The sequence below is a fragment of the Bos mutus genome, chromosome X, assembly GCF_027580195.1.
Source record: "Bos mutus isolate GX-2022 chromosome X, NWIPB_WYAK_1.1, whole genome shotgun sequence".
Classification (NCBI taxonomy): Eukaryota; Metazoa; Chordata; class Mammalia; order Artiodactyla; family Bovidae; genus Bos; species Bos mutus.
Genome location: NC_091646.1, coordinates 48,192,497 through 48,210,182, shown reverse-complemented (window position 1 = coordinate 48,210,182; position 17,686 = coordinate 48,192,497). Strand labels below are relative to the sequence as shown.

Below are 17,686 nucleotides of genomic sequence, written 5' to 3'. Positions count from 1 at the left end.
ATGTATAGAACAGTCTTTTGGACTCTGTGGGAGAAGGTGAGGGTGGGATGATATGAGAGAATAGCATTGAAACATGTATATTATCATATGTGAAACAGATCGCCAGTCCAGGTTTGATGCATGGGACAGGATGCTTGGAGCTGGTGCACTGGGATGACCCAGAAGGATGGGATGGGGAGGGAGGTGGCAAGAGGGTTCAGGATGAGGAACACATGTACACCCATGGCTGATTCATGTCAATGCATGGCAAAACCACTACAATATTGTAAAGTAATTAGCCTCCAATTAAAAAAAAACTATGTACATAATATTTAGTTGTAAGTCAATGAAATCATTATCATATATGGGAGTAATGATCATATTAAGCAATAACCATTTATTGAGCATTTGTGTATAACTGGTACTTCATGTGAAGTATTTGATGAAGTCTTCAAAATGGCTTTGTAAAGGAGGTTTTAGCAAATGCATTTTTCTAGGGTTTAATTTTTCATTATTTTTTTTGTTGAAAATTGGAGTATAGTTGATTAATAATCATGTGCTTAGTTCCCTGAGAAGGGATTGAACCCAGGCCCTTGGAAGTAAAAGCAAGGAGTCCTAACCACTGGACCACCAAGGAATTCCCAGCAGATGCATTTTACAGACAAGGAAATCAAGGCACAGAGACATTAGCTATCAGGCCCAGGTTCCCATAGATGAAGTGGCAGACTAAGGATTATCACTTGTTCTGATGACTCCAAGTTCAATGCTCTTTGCACTACAGTCAGGAAATATAACATGTTACAGGAATAGAGTTTAAAGAACCTAGAGCAGTGGTTCTCAACTGGGAGTTATTTGGCAATGTCTGGAGACATTTCTGGTTGTGCCTTCTGGGAGAGGCATGACTGGCATCTAGTACATAGAGGCCAGAGATGCTGCTAAACGTCTTATAATGGACAGAAGACCTGCCTCCCCCCACCAACAGACTTATACAGTGTCAGTAGTGCCAAGGTTGGGAACCTTGCTCTAAAAGAATGGTTAATTACATTGTCCTTATTTTATACCCCTCACCATCATCTGTCTCAAGCAAGTTTTAGCAACTGCTGAAATGCAGTGAAGTCAGAGTTGAATTCTGTGGTTTAAGGTAACAATCGTGCGTTGTGAACTAAAGAAATTTTCACATTCTTCAGATAGCAGGAATGAATGTAGGTCAAAAATTATTTGTTATAAAAATGTAGGAGCCAGTAAGACCATCCAGGCAGGTCATTTCCTTTCTCCTGAGGTGCAGGGGTGCATGTGGACAGGACCAGAGTTTTTTTCTAAAAAGCGAACTTTGAATCTGTTCATTCTGTGGAATTAGTACTTATAGGAAGCCTCCAAATCTGTGCCATGAAGCTAGAGATAGTGACACATTTTAAAGTATGTGTTTCCAATTGGTGTTAATGACCATAAAAACTCATAGGATGATTGGTTTTTGAATAGAACTGCATCCTGGTGGGTCCACAGGGCTGAGTAGCTACATGACAAAATTTGAAGGAGCTGAGTGAGTTGGCCTATTGAGTGATTTTAGTTTTAATACAGTTGATGCTCATTTATTCTTTCTGAAAATAATTAGCAAATAGGTCAGTGCTTCACCCCCTTTTGCCCTTCATTTTCTGATAATTATGGCTTTCCCGTTACTGCCCTTTTGATCTTTTCCTTTTCATATTCAGGGCAGCAAACATTCTACATCTAGGTTGGTCATATGTTAAAAATCTGCTGTCATTCCTTTTGACCAGTGTGGAGAATGACAATGTAGGCATTGTGTCCATGGCATAGCTCTTCATCATATGTACTTAGTGTTCTTATCAAAGCCTCAGAGAGTCAGGCCTGTGGATGTTCAAGGTTGAGCAGATTGAGTGAGTTTGCAGTGTCATCTCCACAGGGCTGCCTTTTCAGAAGTACAGTAGGTCTGTTGGGACTTGTCCTAATTCACAAGCATGCTGCTCTCCCTTGTTGAGACAACAACACATTTTCTTGAGTATGCCTTCGCTGCTTCCTTACTGACTAGGGAATGGATTCACCATTCACTAGGTATTTTTTATGCCTAATTTATAGTCCATGGTGCATCACAGCTGCACATTCTGTCAGGACATACAAAGTATTAGAGAAGATGAGGCCTCTATGGATGTACCTGATGTATTAGTCTCTTATCTTTTGAGAAATGGTGTGGGGTTCTTGCGGAGAAGGCAATGGCAACCCACTCCAGTACTCTTGCCTGGAAAATCTCATGGACGGAGAAGCCTGGTAGGCTGCAGTCCATGGGGTTGCACAGAGATGGACATGACTGAAGCGACTTAGCAGCAGCAGCTGCAGTGGGGTTCTTGGGTAATATGGTTAGTGCATGGAATGGTGGATTGATTTACTAAGTGCAAGAAAAATTTACCCACAAAGTCTTGAGCTGCAGGTTGCCATGTTCTTAGCATAACTGCACGCACTGTTTCCTCTGGTTCTCACTTTCGTCTTACTTTCCATGTACCAAGGCTCTCTTCTCAGCTCCTACCTCTCCTTTTTTTTCTTTGACTCTGTCCCTCAGCCTCTCTCAGTTAAATCTGACCCAAGTTCTCTGATCCTGATAACCCTTTCTATTTAAATTGCGTTACGTCAATTTCTCCCACTTTCATTTTCACAGTTGCTTAGTAGACATCTTTGGAGAGGCAGTATAAATAGGGGTTAAGGGGCCAGGCTCTGGAGTCAGACCGCCTGGGTTTGGTCTTAAATCTGCTACATTTTCACCAGCTGTGTGACCTTGGACAAGTTATTCAACTTATGTGTGCCTCTTTTTTTCATGAAATGTGAATATTAATAGCACCTTTATTTTATAGAGTTGTGATTATTTTAAAAAGTGAACTCATATCAAGCACTTAGAACAGTGCCTCATGCACAGTAATCCCTCAGTAAACTTTAGCTGTTATTATTTTACTTTGATTGCATAAGAGGAAAAAAACCTTCTGAAATAATGATATTTTTTGCAGGTGGTTGTTTCAGAATTGTAGTTCCTTCTGCCTTGCCTGTAGTGATGCCCTGAAGATAAGTGAATGAAAGTGATTAGCTTCATCAGCATTCAATAGTGAGAACCTCTCTACAGTGTTAAGTTCCATGATCTTTAAACAGAAAGTTTTCTTTCTCCTGCCCTGATGGACCATCCAGTCACTGTTGGCCTCATCACGGAGCTGACATCATCCTGGCTCTGAAAGATTTTTAAAAATCAGATCTGTCACAGTTATAAATTATCATTCTTTCTTCAACCCAGCAGCTCCACCTTCAAGGACTTAGAGGGCAACAGCCTAAAGGATAGCGGCCATGAGGAGAGCGACCAGACTGACAGTGAACATGATATCCAGCGGAGCCTGTATTGTGACACTGCTGTCAATGATGTGCTGAACACCAGTGTGACCTCCATGGGATCTCAGATGCCTGACCATGGTAAGGACTGATTGGCTATAAGTTGCAACCATAGATTCCAAAGAACTCAGGATGTTTAGAGGCTCACTGTACTCCTGTACTGTTCTTTACTGTAATGAGTATATGTTGAAGGTGTGTATTATGCTCATGCCTCAGTAGCACCTAAAGGGTTTCAAGATGTCCTGACGCCTGTCCAGACTCTTCTTTGCCCTCTATGAGTGGATTCACTATGATCATATAAACGTTTAAGCACTTAAAAAGCTGACTACCTATGCATATTGCATACACACTTGTCAATCATAACTGCATCACAAACATAGGAGATCAACAGATGCCTTCTCACCAGGAAAAATGCCTCTTTTTGATTTAGTACATGAATTCAACTGACCAGTTGAGTTGCAGAGAACACAGCACTTATGACACCAAAGGGGTGAGTTTTATTTCCATATCAGGCTAGTTAGCTTTTCCCAGAAGGAGACTCTTCTCTGACCACATATTGCATACTCTTTACTGAGGAGACAGAGTGCAAAACTTCCCACTTTGTCTATGAGATGGTGATGCCGCCAAATCCCTCTAGCTACCAGGCAAATGCAAGCCACTGGTCATAGGAGACACCAGAGTAAGAAAACTTAATGTAACATTCTGTGCATGTCAAAAATGCCTCAAAGCATGTGTCAGGAACGACATCCTCATGTATGAAGAAGAGTCTATTTTTGGGAATCTAGCACACATGCTTTAGCAAGAGGAGCTATTTAAAACTGTTCCAAGCATAAACCAGGGTATAAAAACATTAGCAGAGTTCAGCTAAGGCAGAATGTTCAGATGGACTTGGGCACAAATGTCATTTTCAATGTTTTACTGATGCAAACATGCTAGGCAAACAGCCTGTCTTTTTCAATTAAGAACTATGAATTCAGCTTGGTGTTTAGGCTCAGTGAAGCTTCAGAATGCTTGGCTATGTCTTGAGAGTAGCTAGACGCAAGCTCAGCTGGAAGCCCTGCTGCTAAAAGACTTAAAGATGAGAAAACAAAATATGGTGATTATGTGCTGGTCTTCAACTGTTTCATTTCACTGTATACATCATTAAATGGCTTTGTTTTGGTCTTATAAATGAAACCAAAGGAAAAAAAATGCATGATCCACAAAACAAAATGTTTTCTGTTGAGAAAAAGTTTCTCACTGTAGATTCTATTAGATTGTTTAATCCATCCCTTTCCCAGCAGATCCAAGTGTCAAAGTCTATAATATATGTAAGTCACTACCAACTGTGAGCTGCCTTCCCTAATTGGTGACTGGTGACATCCTCAGAGATAATATACTTTCCAAGCAACCTAAGACTAAAGATGAAAAAATTAAACATTTATATAACTGAAACAGAGGTTATTTAATTCTCAGAGGATTAGCAGCATGTCACAGAATACAGACTGATGTGTATCATTTTCTAGTCTTGTGTCTCAAAGAAATGCTTTTTCATTTATATCAGAAAGGGTTTTAGTTAGATGTTCTCTAAAATGAAATAACTCTAGGAAAAGAAATAGTCAGAATTGATTCTCACTTTGTGCTTGTCTAGAACAATATCTGTTTTTTTGTGTCTTTTTTTTTTTTTTTTTTGTCCCGTATCTCTAGGAAAACAGTACCAGTGGACTGGAGCTAGTTTATCTGAGGGGATGTTTCTTACAAAAGGGATGTATTGTATGTATATCCTATAGATAGTGTAATAATGAGATTCTAAAGCAAATATATGGCATTATCCCAAGACTCTCCTACATTTAAGGTGGGGATCACATACACACATTTTTGCTGTTCTGTTTTGGCACACTTCTACATTTTGTTTCTCAATATTCAGTTCTCATACATGTATCTTCATTTTTCCATTGTTCTAGCAGTGCCTAAACCTTCAACCATCCCTTGTGTTTGTTCTTTACAATTTGGTTGAGTCATTAATGTTTAGGTACAAAGGGAATTCAGGTCTTGCTTACATCTCTGGCTCTACCTTATGATATCCCAGTACAACTGAGCTTCCTATAAGTGAAAGTGTTAGTCTCTCAGATATATCCAACTCTTTGTGACCCCATGAACTGCAGCACGCCAGGCCTCCCTGTCCATCACCAACTCCTGGAGTCCACCCAAACCCATGTCCATCGAGTTGGTAATACCATCCAACCATCCCATCCTCTATCGTCCCCTTCTCCTCTTGCCCTCAATCTTTCCCAGCATCAGGGGCTTTTCAAGTGAGTCAGCTCTTCGCATCAGGTGGCCAAAGTATTGGAGTTTCAGCTTCAACATCAGTCCTTCCAATGAACACCCAGGACTGATCTCCTTTAGCATGGACTGGTTGGATCTCCTCGCAGACAAAGGGACTCTCAAGGGTCTTCTACAACACCACAGTTCAAAAGCATCAATTCTTCTGTGCTCAGCTTTCTTTATAGCCAACTCTCACATCCATACATGACCACTGGCAAAACCATAGCCTTGACTAGATGGACCTTTGTTGGCAAAGTAATGCCTCTGCTTTTTAATATGCTGTTTAGGTTGGTCATAACTTTCCTTCCAAGCAGTAAGTGTCTTTTAATTTCATGGATGCAGTCACCATCTGCAGTGATTTTGGAGCCCAGAAAACTAAAGTCAGCCACTGTTTCCATTGTTTCCCCATCTATTTGCCATGAAGTGATGGGACCACATGCCATAATCTTAGTTTTCTGAATGTTGAGCTTTAAGCCAACTTTTTCACTCTCCTCTTTCACTATCATCAAGAGGCTCTTTAATTCTTTTCACTTTCTGCCATAAGGGTGGTGTCATCTGAATATCTGGTTATTGATATTTCTCCCAGCAATCTTGATTCCAGCTTGTGCTTCCTCCAGCCCAGCATTTCTTATGATGTACTCTGCATATAAGTTAAATAAGTAGGCTGACAATATACAGCCTTGACATACTCCTTTTCCTATTTGGAACCAGTCTGTTGTTCCATGTCCAGTTGTAACTGTTGCTTCCTGACCTGCATACAAATTTCTCAAGAGGCAGGTCAGGTGGTCTGGTATGCCCATCTCTTTCAAAATTTTCCACAGTTTATTGTGATCCACACAGTCAAAGGCTTTGGTATAGTCAATAAAGCAAAAATAGATGTTTTTCTGGAACTGTCTTGCTTTTTCAATGATCCAGCAGATGTTGGCAATTTAATCTCTGGTTCCTCTGCCTTTTCTAAAACCAGCTTGAACATCTGGAAGTTCACGGTTCATGTATTGCTGAAGCCTGGCTTGGAGGATTTTAAGCATTACTTTTTACTAGGTGTGAGATGAGTGCAATTGTGCGGTAGTTTGAGCATTCTTTGGCATTGCCTTTCTTTGGGATTGTAATGAAAACTGACCTTTTCCAGTCCTGTGGCCACTGCTGAGTTTTCCACATTTGATGCCATATTGAATGCAGCACTTTCTCAGCATCATCTTTCAGGATTTGAACTATCTCAACTGGGATTCCATCACCTCCACTAGCTTTGTTCATAGTGATGCTTCCTAAGGCTCACTTGACTTCACACAAGTAGTTGAAAGACAAATATGAACAAATTTATCATGCATGCCTGCCTGATCTGGTAACCATTCTAATTACATAATTACATAAATAGTAATCATAATTAGTGTGGTTCTAGTTATTCATTCCAGGCAACATGGTATTGTTGCTCCTGAGGACTACTGATCTAGAAAGGTGAGAAGGGAAAATGGAATCTCCTCTGGACTCAGACAGTGCTGAAAGTCTCAAAGATATCTTGAGGAAAAAAGGTCCCAGTTCTCTTTGGTTCACTGATACTGTGTTAGGCATCTCAAACCAAAGTACCCCAAAATCCAAAAGTTGCCAGAGCTGAACAGTTTTTGAGATTTGAATGGATGTCTCTGGAGAAGAGCAAGGGTTATAATGATACTGTCAGACTAACTCTGATCCTGATAATTATGTTTTCTAGTCCTATCAGAATTACTCCAAAGTTGGGCCAAATATACCCAATACATTTCACCTTATGCCTTTGTTTGGGGGAATTTATCTCACCTTGGATTTCATGTCTGTAGATCTCTCTGTGATGTTTCCAATTTGGATATTAGTGCAGAATTTTTCTTTGCATATATATAGACATATGAATGATGAAGAATCTCAGGATTTTCCAAATAAGGATAATTTTATTCAACTGTTAATTTTTTTCCTTGAACAGGAGCAAGTTGTTCAATGAGCTCATATTGTGTTGCTAGTGTTTGAGGAAAATGTACAAACAGTATTTGCTTCTCATTTTCTTAACCAGGGCCCTATACTTCTTCACACTGCCAAAACTTTCTTTGGAGTTTATTCTTTTAACCCTACTGTAGCTAAAGAATGCTCAATGTGAATGTCAAGGGTGCTTTGAGATTCTCAGATCCCTTAATTTTCAGTTACTTTTCTCTGAGAACATTCCTAGACAAGGGAATGCAGGATCACTATATTTAACCAAAGGAGAATAGCTGGAAGAATTTTGTACTCAAAGGGCAAGAGTCTGGATTTAGACCCTTGACTTCAGATTGTGGGTTTTTTTGTTTGTTTGTTTGTTTTACTTTTAATTTTATTGGAAACATACTGGTTACAGTCAATATGTTCTACATTTTATTAATTTGAGTAGATAAAGAATTCATTCAAATGATATTGAGTTGCCCAAGAGATGCAGAGCCAGAAACAGTGCTCCAAATGATAACAGAAGTTGTGTGGTGAGGTCACCACTGCTGTTGCTGTATACAGAATCCCCAGCTTACACTATTGACACCATGGGCTCTGGGTGTTCCTGCTACTGCCACCTGGATACCTTGGGTTACCCGTCACCCAGATGGAATTTCCACAGACCCCATTCCTTTGTCAGAGAAGGCAATGGCAACCCACTCCAGTACTCTTGCCTGGAAAATCCCATGGATGGAGGAGCCTGGTAGGCTGCAGTCCATGCGGTCGCTAGGAGTTGGACACGACTGAGCGACTTCACTTTCACTTTTCACTTTCAAGCATTGGAGAAGGAAATGGCAACCCGCTCCAGTGTTCCTTGCCTGGACAATCCCAGGGATGGGGGAGCCTGGTGGGCTGCCGTCTCTGGGGTCGTACAGAGTCGGACATGACTGAAGTGACTTAGCAGCAGCATTCCTTTGTACCATCAGTTTGCTGTTTTTTTTTTTTAATCTTTTAAAAATTTTTAATTGGAGGATAATTACAATTTTTAAAAATTTTAAATTTATTTATTTTTAATTGAAGGATAATTACTTTACAGAATTGTGTTGGTTTTGGTTTTTTTTGATTGCCCCAACCAGACATATCTGTGAGCTGTGTCAGGGTGGAGATAAGATGAAATAATAAGAATCTCTGCTTTCTGAATTATTACCAATCCTAGTATCACTTGCAACATGCCTAAAACCTGATCAGTGGGTTGATGAACTGACTGAGCCAAATTTCCTAGTTGCCAGGTGTCTGAATTACATTTATCATCTATAGTGCCTTTGACTTAATATGTCTCAGCTCTCCCCCAGTACTGTAGCTCTTGTCATGGCTTCCCAGAAAAGCAGCTGATGGAGCGTTCTTTATCCTATACTTTCTACTGGCATATGGCACTTTTTGCAATGCTATGTCTCTGTAGCTCTCAGAGTACGTTGAAAACAAGTCAGTATTGTCACTCAGCATATTTTACCACCTGATTTGGTGCTGAGTTGGGGAGTCACACTCAAATCTTTTAACCAATGTTTTCCCTCCCTGAATTTGAGTTATTTGGTAAAATTACACCTTCTTGCAGGGATAAAAATTTTGCCCTGTGCAATTTCTGCAGACAATCTCTAAGAAGAGTAAGCAAAAAGTAGAGTGCTCAGAGGTGCCAGAGGCTCATGGGTTTGTTGCACATTTGGGAGTCTCATAGGACTGCAAGCCCTTCCTGTCAAGGTTATTTCTGGGTTGAATAGTGCTGGGTTTAATAGGCTTTTGTCTCCTTGCTTCTTTGCATGCTCATTTGTGATGACTTGTATATCCCATTATGAATACTCAAATGTGTAGTTCTGATGAAATTAGAGTTTATGGGTTCATGTCTTAGAACTGTACATACTCGTCCCAAGCCCAACTAATTTGTTTCAAATCACACTCAATCTCTCTTACCTTATGATTTAATTATTGATTATAAATTCATCAGCTGAAAAATTGAATTTAATTGCTATAATATGCACCTAATTTGGAACTCACTACAACACTGAATTGGTTTCCCTCCCATGCTAATTGATACCAAATGGAAGCAATGTACAGAAATTTGTGAGAACATCTATCTGATTTTCACATCCAAAAGCACCCAAATGCAATATAATAATTGCTTTATTTCTGAAAGTGTAGGTTCTTCGCATTTTCCTAAACTTATTCATTTGCTATTTTCATCACCTGTATATCATTTAACATGTTTGTTGTGTAAAACATGGATTTAAAGAACTTGAGCTGTGCCTAATGCAACCGCTGTTGCAAATTAGCCATGAAAATGTTCTGGAGGCTGCACACTATGCATATTCTAGTTTCAAGCACAGGTGTATTAGGATGTTTACACTTTCAACACTCTATCAACAGTATGTAATTTCATTTCCTATAGCCTTTTAATGAAATTATGATTCCATGACTGAATGTCCCTTCCTTATCCTCTTACCTATCCCCTGACTCACCTCTCACCTCACTAAATTGCCATTCATTTCAATTAGTCTCTTAGCAAAATAGGGAGTTCTCAATGGAGAATATTTTGTGACATTGCAAGGCAGTGTGCTGCTGGGCTCCAGAAATGGTAGCATGAACCAGATGTTCATAGAGTAATTGAAAATTCCATTTTATCAGACAGTATTTGCTGTCAAAAAGGTTTATCTTTAGTTCAACAAAGAGGTTGATTAGCTCCCCCTGGAGTCAAATTAGCATCTTTTAGATATACTGTTTTGCAATTCATGTGGTTATTTCTCCCCTGGTTTTGCTCATATAGAATTGTTTAAAGATGTCTTTAGCCTCTTGAAAACATACCAGGTAAAATGTTTAATTACTTGAACACAGTAAAGTATATGTATACAGAGTTTCTATATATATGGCTTTCAGGTTTTCTCATCTTGCCTCAGGTATACAGCATTCTAATACCAGGTAGGAACAATCCATACGTAGATATTGTTATTCATTCATTCAGCAATAGGTCCAGCTCTGGGAAAGTGTCAGCTACTTTTGTTATTGACTGTGAAAATTATCACCTTTTTAGATTTGCTTATCTGAGTTTTACTGGGGTGAACAAGGTCAGCTCAATGATGAAATGAATAACTCTTATTTTAGAAATATTTCTAAGAATAGAGCCTGGGACTAATATGAATCTTATTAATATTGTGCCAATAAAGCAGAAGAAACTAAAAAGAAGATGGTTACAGTCAAGGTCATATTTTTAATAAGAGTATCATGAAAGAGTCTTCCTTGATGTTCTAATTTGAACAGTCACAATGTTAAGGATTTTCTTTTTAAATTCTTCTGCTCTGAGATTGAACTTCCTGCTTAATTTTAGTTAATGTCATTGTAAAATGGTAGGTTTAATCTCTGACATGCCTATTTACCTTTCTGGTTAGGAAGTACTCAGTGATACTCAATACCCAGTTTCTCTTTCCTTTTGAGGTCCAGGACCTTTATCCATTCTCAGTCTCAGCAATGGCTGGGTAGGTGGGAAGAGAGATAACAGGTGGATGCTTTTGTTTATTTCAACTACATTGTTGCACCAGATAAATGGATTCCTTCCAAAGCATTATTTACATTTTATTGATAAGGTGGCCACTAGAATAAAATGTTGTCCTTAACTAATGGAAGGTTTTTCCTGGGTAGCTCAGCTGGTAAAGAATCTACCTGCATGTAAGGAGACCCCGGTTTAATTCCTGCTTCGGGAAGATCTGCTGGAGAAGGGATAGACTACCCACTCCAGTAATCTTGGCCTTCCCTGGTGGCTCAGATGGTAAAGAATCCGCGTGCAATGTGGGAGACCTGGGTTCAATCCCTGGGTTGGGAAGATCCTGTGGAGGAGGGCATGGCAATCCACTCCAGTATTCTTGCTTGGAGAACCTTCATGGACAGAGGAGCCTGGTGGGCTATAGTTTATGGGGTCACAAAGAATCGTACATGACTGAACGACAAGCACAGCACAGCCGAACTAATGGAAACATCCATGCTCTTAGTGGTTGTTTGCTAGCGTTATTTTGGCTTGGGCTTTTTGGTCAGAGAATTCTTTTAGGACAGCTCAAGTTTATCTACTTTGAAATAAAAGCATTCTTCCTCTTTTTTATATAATAATGTTTTCTTTTTTTAAAATTTTATTTTATTTTTAAACTTTACATAATTGTATTAGTTTTGCCAAATATCAAAATGAATCCGCCACAGGTATACCTGTGTTCCCCATCCTGAACCCTCCTCCCTCCTCCCTCCCCATACCATCCCTCTGGGTCGTCCCAGTGCACTAGCCCCAAGCATCCAGTATCGTGCATCGAACCTGGACTGGCAACTCATTTCATACATGATATTTTACATGTTTCAATGCCACCTTAATGATGGAACAGAAATGATGTTAAATAGATTGAAAAACCCAAAGAAGATAATGATCTTGATATTTCAATGGACTGTTTTAGTATGTGAATCAATCATATGATTTATCCCTATAAAACAATTTTATTTGCTTCTCATCTGTTGTCCTATTGCCAGCATCCCTACTTATCATGGCCTACAGAACTTGCTTTATCATGAAGCAATTGGAAAAACTTCACCTAGCAAATCACCCAAATAGAGCTTAATTTTATCTCACATGCTATCTCAGGGCGTGGTTTCCAGTATTCCTCCAAAGGAATCCCATTACGCAGAAGTGTCTTTTGAAAAGGATTTTGCTTTCCAGCTGAAGTTGTCTTAATTAATTTCTTCACTGATCCCATGCAATCTATTCCATACTGGACCATTTGTGCTATTTGGCCATAAACTCCTAGAGAATGAAATTCTTAACTGTTCAGTGTGCTCCCTTTATATAGCCTCCATCCTCCAATTCTTTCCAAGTGCTCAGAAATATAGAAATTCTCAGTGTCAACCACTCAGGAAAGACCTTGGTATTTATTCTCTTGATGAATAATGAATCCTTTACTATAGGTAATTATTAATAATAAAACTTAAAATAGACAATGACTTTGAGACAACTAAAAGTTCCAAGTGGATCACGCCCTGAGATAGCATGTGAGATAAAATTAAGCTCTATTTGGGTGATTTGCTAGGTGAAGTTTTTCCAATTGCTTCATGATAAAGCAAGTTCTGTAGGCCATGATAAGTAGGGATGCTGGCAATAGGACAACAGATGAGAAGCAAATAAAATTGTTTTATAGGGATAAATCATATGATTGATTCACATACTAAAACAGTCCATTGAAATATCAAGATCATTATCTTCTTTGGGTTTTTCAATCTATTTAACATCATTTCTGTTCCATCATTAAGGTGGTTAAGCACCATAAATAAACTCCATCAGGATGGGAAAACAAACTGAACTTTCCATTTAAATATTTATGAAATATTTTTTTCTGTTCATCTTCCCATTAACCCTTTTCTTATGAAATAAATATGAAGAATTGAGTCCTGATTTAAAAAGCAATTTCAAGAATACCAAAATCCTGTATTACTTCCTTATTGTATAGGCAAAATATCTGTGAGATGGCTTTCTTCTCTTACTGTAGATGCTTTTTTATCATCCAGGATCAGGTCTTTGCCCCAGGTATATTTGATCTCTGTCCTTACCAGATGGCTCATTATCTGTTTATTTTGGGCCAATGAAAGCTAATTTGACACATCACTTTGGAAATGTGGCTTGCCAAGGAAGTCTTTTCAATTTCTCTTCCTACAAGGCTTACCCCCAATAAAACTTTAGCCATGGAAAAATCACCAAGGACCAAATTAGAAAAGGTTTGAACTGACCTTTAGAGCCATCAGAAGAGTTGTTTTTTTAGAAACTTATGCACAGCCTAAAGTGGGTAGACAAAACAGATGCTTTTGCAATTAGGAAGAATGGAGCCCTTAAACCAGTTATTTTGCCATGCAGAGAGACTATAAGGCAGTTATCCATGGTGGCCTAAAGAGATTATCAGTGGGCTATCAGTATCTAGAGTCATTTTAGAGCAAATCCTTCACTACTAAGCATTAGTGTGAAGGTGAAAAGTCAGAAGAATATTGTGGCATTTTAGGTATTATGGTAAAATACTGGATATGGTAAATACAGGTTATCACCCCAAAATGTGCACCCCAAAGATCTACTGTTGTAGTTGGAGGAATAGGTGAGATAGATAGGTACGAGAGGTGATTTGAAAGGTACTAAATTCAGAAGGGGCCAAAGGAGGTTATCAGAAAATGAATTCTTGGTGAATTCATTCAAAGTTCTGTTTCATTGAGGTGGCCTCATGAGAGAGAGACATTTTGTCTTTTGAGGGTTTCTGGCTATCAGAAACAATCATTCTATTCCATTATTCTTCACAACAGCATAGTCAACAAACTTGTAAGCTATTAAATATGAAACAATAGGCAACATCATATCTTTAGTTCTTTCAAATCTTAATAATTTTGACTTTCATGGCAAATGAGACTCTTTAGGTTTCTGTCTTATTTGAACAGGAAGATTTTTGGCAGAAGTTAAAACCTTAAAAACACATTCATCTCCCCCTGCTCCAGTTAGCTAAGTCTTCAGTTCAGTTCAGTTCAGTTGTTCAGTTGTGTCCGACTCTTTGTGACCCCATGGACTGCATGGACCAGGCCTCCCTGTCCATCACCAACTTCCGGAGTTTACCCAAACTCATGTCCATTGAGTCGGTGATGCCATCCAACCATCTCATCCTCTGTTGTCTCTTTCTCCTCCTGCCTTCAACCTTTCCCAGCATCAGGGTCTTTTCCAATGAATCAGTTCTTCACATCAGGTGGCCAAAGTATTGGAGTTTCAGCTTCAACATTCATCCTTCCAATGAACACTCAGGACTGATTTCCTTTAGGATGAACTGGTTGGATCTCCTTGCAGTCCAAGGGACTCTCAAAAGTCTTCTCCAACACCACAGTTCAAAAGCATCAATTCTTCAGCACTCAGCTTTCTTTATAGTCCAACTCTCACATCCATATATGACTACTGGAAAAACTATAGCCTTGACTAGACGGACCTTTGTTGGCAAAGTAATGTCTCTGATTTTTAATATGCTGTCTAGGTTGGTCAAAGTTTTCCTTCCTAGGAGCAAGTGTCTTTTAATTTCATGGCTGCAGTCACCATCTGCAATGATTATGGAGCCCCCCCTCCAAAAAAAAAAAAATCTGTCACTGTTTCCACTGTTTCCCCATCTATTTGCCGTGAAGTGATGGGACTGGATGCCATGATCTTTGTCTTCTGAATGTTGAGCTTTAAGCCAACTTTTTCACTCTCCTCTTTCACATTCCTCAAGAGGCTCTTTAGTTCTTCTTCACTTTTTGCCATAAGGCTTGTATCATTTGCATATCTGAGGTTATTGATATTTCTTCTGGAAATCTTGATCTTAAGTTCTTTCTAATTTGTGGTTTAATACCTATGCTAAATCATGCAGGAGTGCAACTGTAATCTGCTTTAAAATAAAAGTGCAACTCATTATTTTGCTTCCCTTTTAATAGATATCTGTAAACAAACACTACTGTAATCACCTGGAGAAACTTGGTAATTTTAGTTGATTACAGCAAGGCAGCTTCCCAGCCATGAGTTTGTAAATTCAAATCCAGAAATACTTTTTCCAATATATGGCTTCTTTCACCACTTGTAAGCTCATATAGTCTCTCTTTTCTCTTCTTAGTTTGGATAATAATAGATATTTGATTACTTGCTTTCTTCCCTCCTCTTTCATCCCATGGAGTTTCCAACCTGAGTGAACAATAGAATATTCCCTTTTTAATACATGGAAAAAGGGGGAAGAGGAATGATATAGGTTCCAAGATAGACTGGTCAGACTGTTCTAAGACATCACCACCTGCTGTTTTAAATCACTAATGAGATTGTCAGTTGTTTTAATATGGGAAGTAAACTAAAAGAATGGTTTTGATTTTAATTTAATTTAAAAATCAGCTTATTGGGAAAAAAAATGCCTCCAGCTTGTGAGAGTCATGTAAACTGTTGATAAACTGAAGCAAGTCCAATGCAGAAGCTGAACCATCATTCATATGCAAATGTGAATCCTATTAAATTTAGGGAACTATTATTTAATATAATAACTATTATTATTTGATAACTATACTTATTTATTATTATTATTTAAATTTAGGGAACTATTATTTAGAGAACTATTATCACTAGCTAGAAAATTTAGTTCTTTTAATTCAAGGAACCATTTTATTTCAGAGATATGCTTCATATAATTATCTGTTCCATATATTTTTTTCTGGAAGAAAAACTGATACACTAAGAATTTGAAGACTTTATTCATGTCAGAACACAAATCAGTGGCAAAGTCCAGAGTAAAGCCCAAAGTGCAAATTCTTTTTGTTGACTCACTGTCCATCAAGCTGTACATTTTAGAAGTTGAGTGATTATCTGTGAGTACTCTATTAAGTTTGGATTTTATTTCACTGGATGATTCTGCTTAGTGCAAAATGCAAATTCAGAAATATGGTTTTAATGCACAAATTGGATCTTAAGGACCTGGAGCCAGACCTTTGTTTGTACCAACTGTCAACTTAGAAAGTTTCATTATCTCGGAGTTTCACCAAACACTTTCAGATTTATAATTGATGTCAACTGAAGTTGAAGGCAAAGAAAACCTGCCTTATTTGACTGCAGAAAACATTACCTTACTGTTGGGTCCTAGTTAGTTATCTATAGGGTAGATGTCTTGAATCACACTGCCGCCGCTAAGTCACTTCAGTCATGTCCGACTCTGTGCGACCCCATAGACGGCAGCCCACCAGGCTCCCCTGTCCCTGGGATTATCGAGGCAAGAACACTGGAGTGGGTTGCCATTTCCTTCTCCAATGCATGAAAGTGAAAAGTGAAAGTGAAGTCTCTGAGTCGTGTCTGACTCTTAGCGACCCCATGGACTGCAGCCCACCAGGCTCCTCCATCCATGGGATTTTCCAGGCAAGAGTACTGGAGTGGGGTGCCATCGCCTTCTCCGTGAATCACACTAGCCTTCTGCTAACACAGCAAGTGAGCACTTCCTGAATTCAGCTGATGATCAATCTAAGCATCTAATGAGTCTGGAAACAGACTGAGCTGCTGGAGCTGGCACCAGGAAACCACCTTTCCAAACTAACCATCTCTCATTAACCTTTTGTTATTTCCTTTGTGATGCTAATTAGGGGCTCATAAAACTATCTGCTTTGGATATTTGGTTTAAAATCCAGTTTTCCAAGAAACACAGTCTACTTTAAGGCTTCCATAAGTATGATGTTTCCCCTCATGAACTCTTTGTGACCCCATGGACTGCAGCATGCTAGGCTTCCCTGTCCATCACCAGCTCCTGGAGCTTGCTCAAACTCATGTCCGTCGAGTCTGTGATGCTATCCAACCATCTCATCCTCTGTCATCCCCTTCTCCTCCCACCTTCAATCTTTCCCAGCATCAGGGTCTTTTCCAATGAGTTAGTTCTTTGCATCAGGGGGCCAAAGTATTGGAGTTTCAGCTTCAGCATCAGTCCTTCCAATGAATATTCAGGACTGATTTCCTTTAGGATTGACTGGCTTGGTTTCTTTGTAGTCCAAGGGACTCTCAAGAGTCTTCTCCAATACCACAGTTCGAACATATCAATTCTTAGGCACTCAGCTTTCTTTATAGTCCAACTCTCACATCCATGCATGACTACTAGAAAACCCATAGCTTTGACTAGACGGACTTTTGTTGGCAAAGTAATGTCTCTACTTTTTATCATGCTGTCTAGGTTGGTCATAGTTTTTCTTCCAAGAAGCAAGCGTCTTTTAATTTCATGGCTGAAGTCACCATCTGCAGTGATTATGGAGCCCCCCAAAAATAAAGTCTGTCACTGTTTCCATTGTTTCCCCATCTATTTGCCATGAAGTGATGGGACTGGATGCCATGATTTTTGTTTTCTAAATGTTGAGCTTTAAGGCAACTTTTTCACTCTCCTCTTTGACTTTCATTAAGAGGCTCTTTAGTTTTTTGCTTTCTGCCATAAGGTTGGTGTCATACCTAATCCTCACAGGTAAACCCGAGAATTCTAATTGTCATTAGAATCTTCTAGACACTGTCCCATCAATTCAGGCTCCA

At 39.1% G+C, this 17,686-nt stretch overlaps 1 protein-coding gene across 3 annotated transcripts in view; it reads left to right on the top strand.

Moving 5' to 3' along the window:
* Positions 1-17,686, top strand: part of PCDH19 (protocadherin 19) — a 132,066-nt gene that overhangs the window by 66,837 nt on the left and 47,543 nt on the right. For 2 of the 3 annotated variants that reach the window (XM_005888592.3, XM_070365870.1), the window contains one exon: positions 3,269-3,441. In XM_005888592.3, coding sequence (XP_005888654.2) covers positions 3,269-3,441 — 173 coding nt within the window. The remainder of the gene's footprint in view (positions 1-3,268; positions 3,442-17,686) is intronic. The other variant, XM_070365869.1, reaches the window with a different exon arrangement.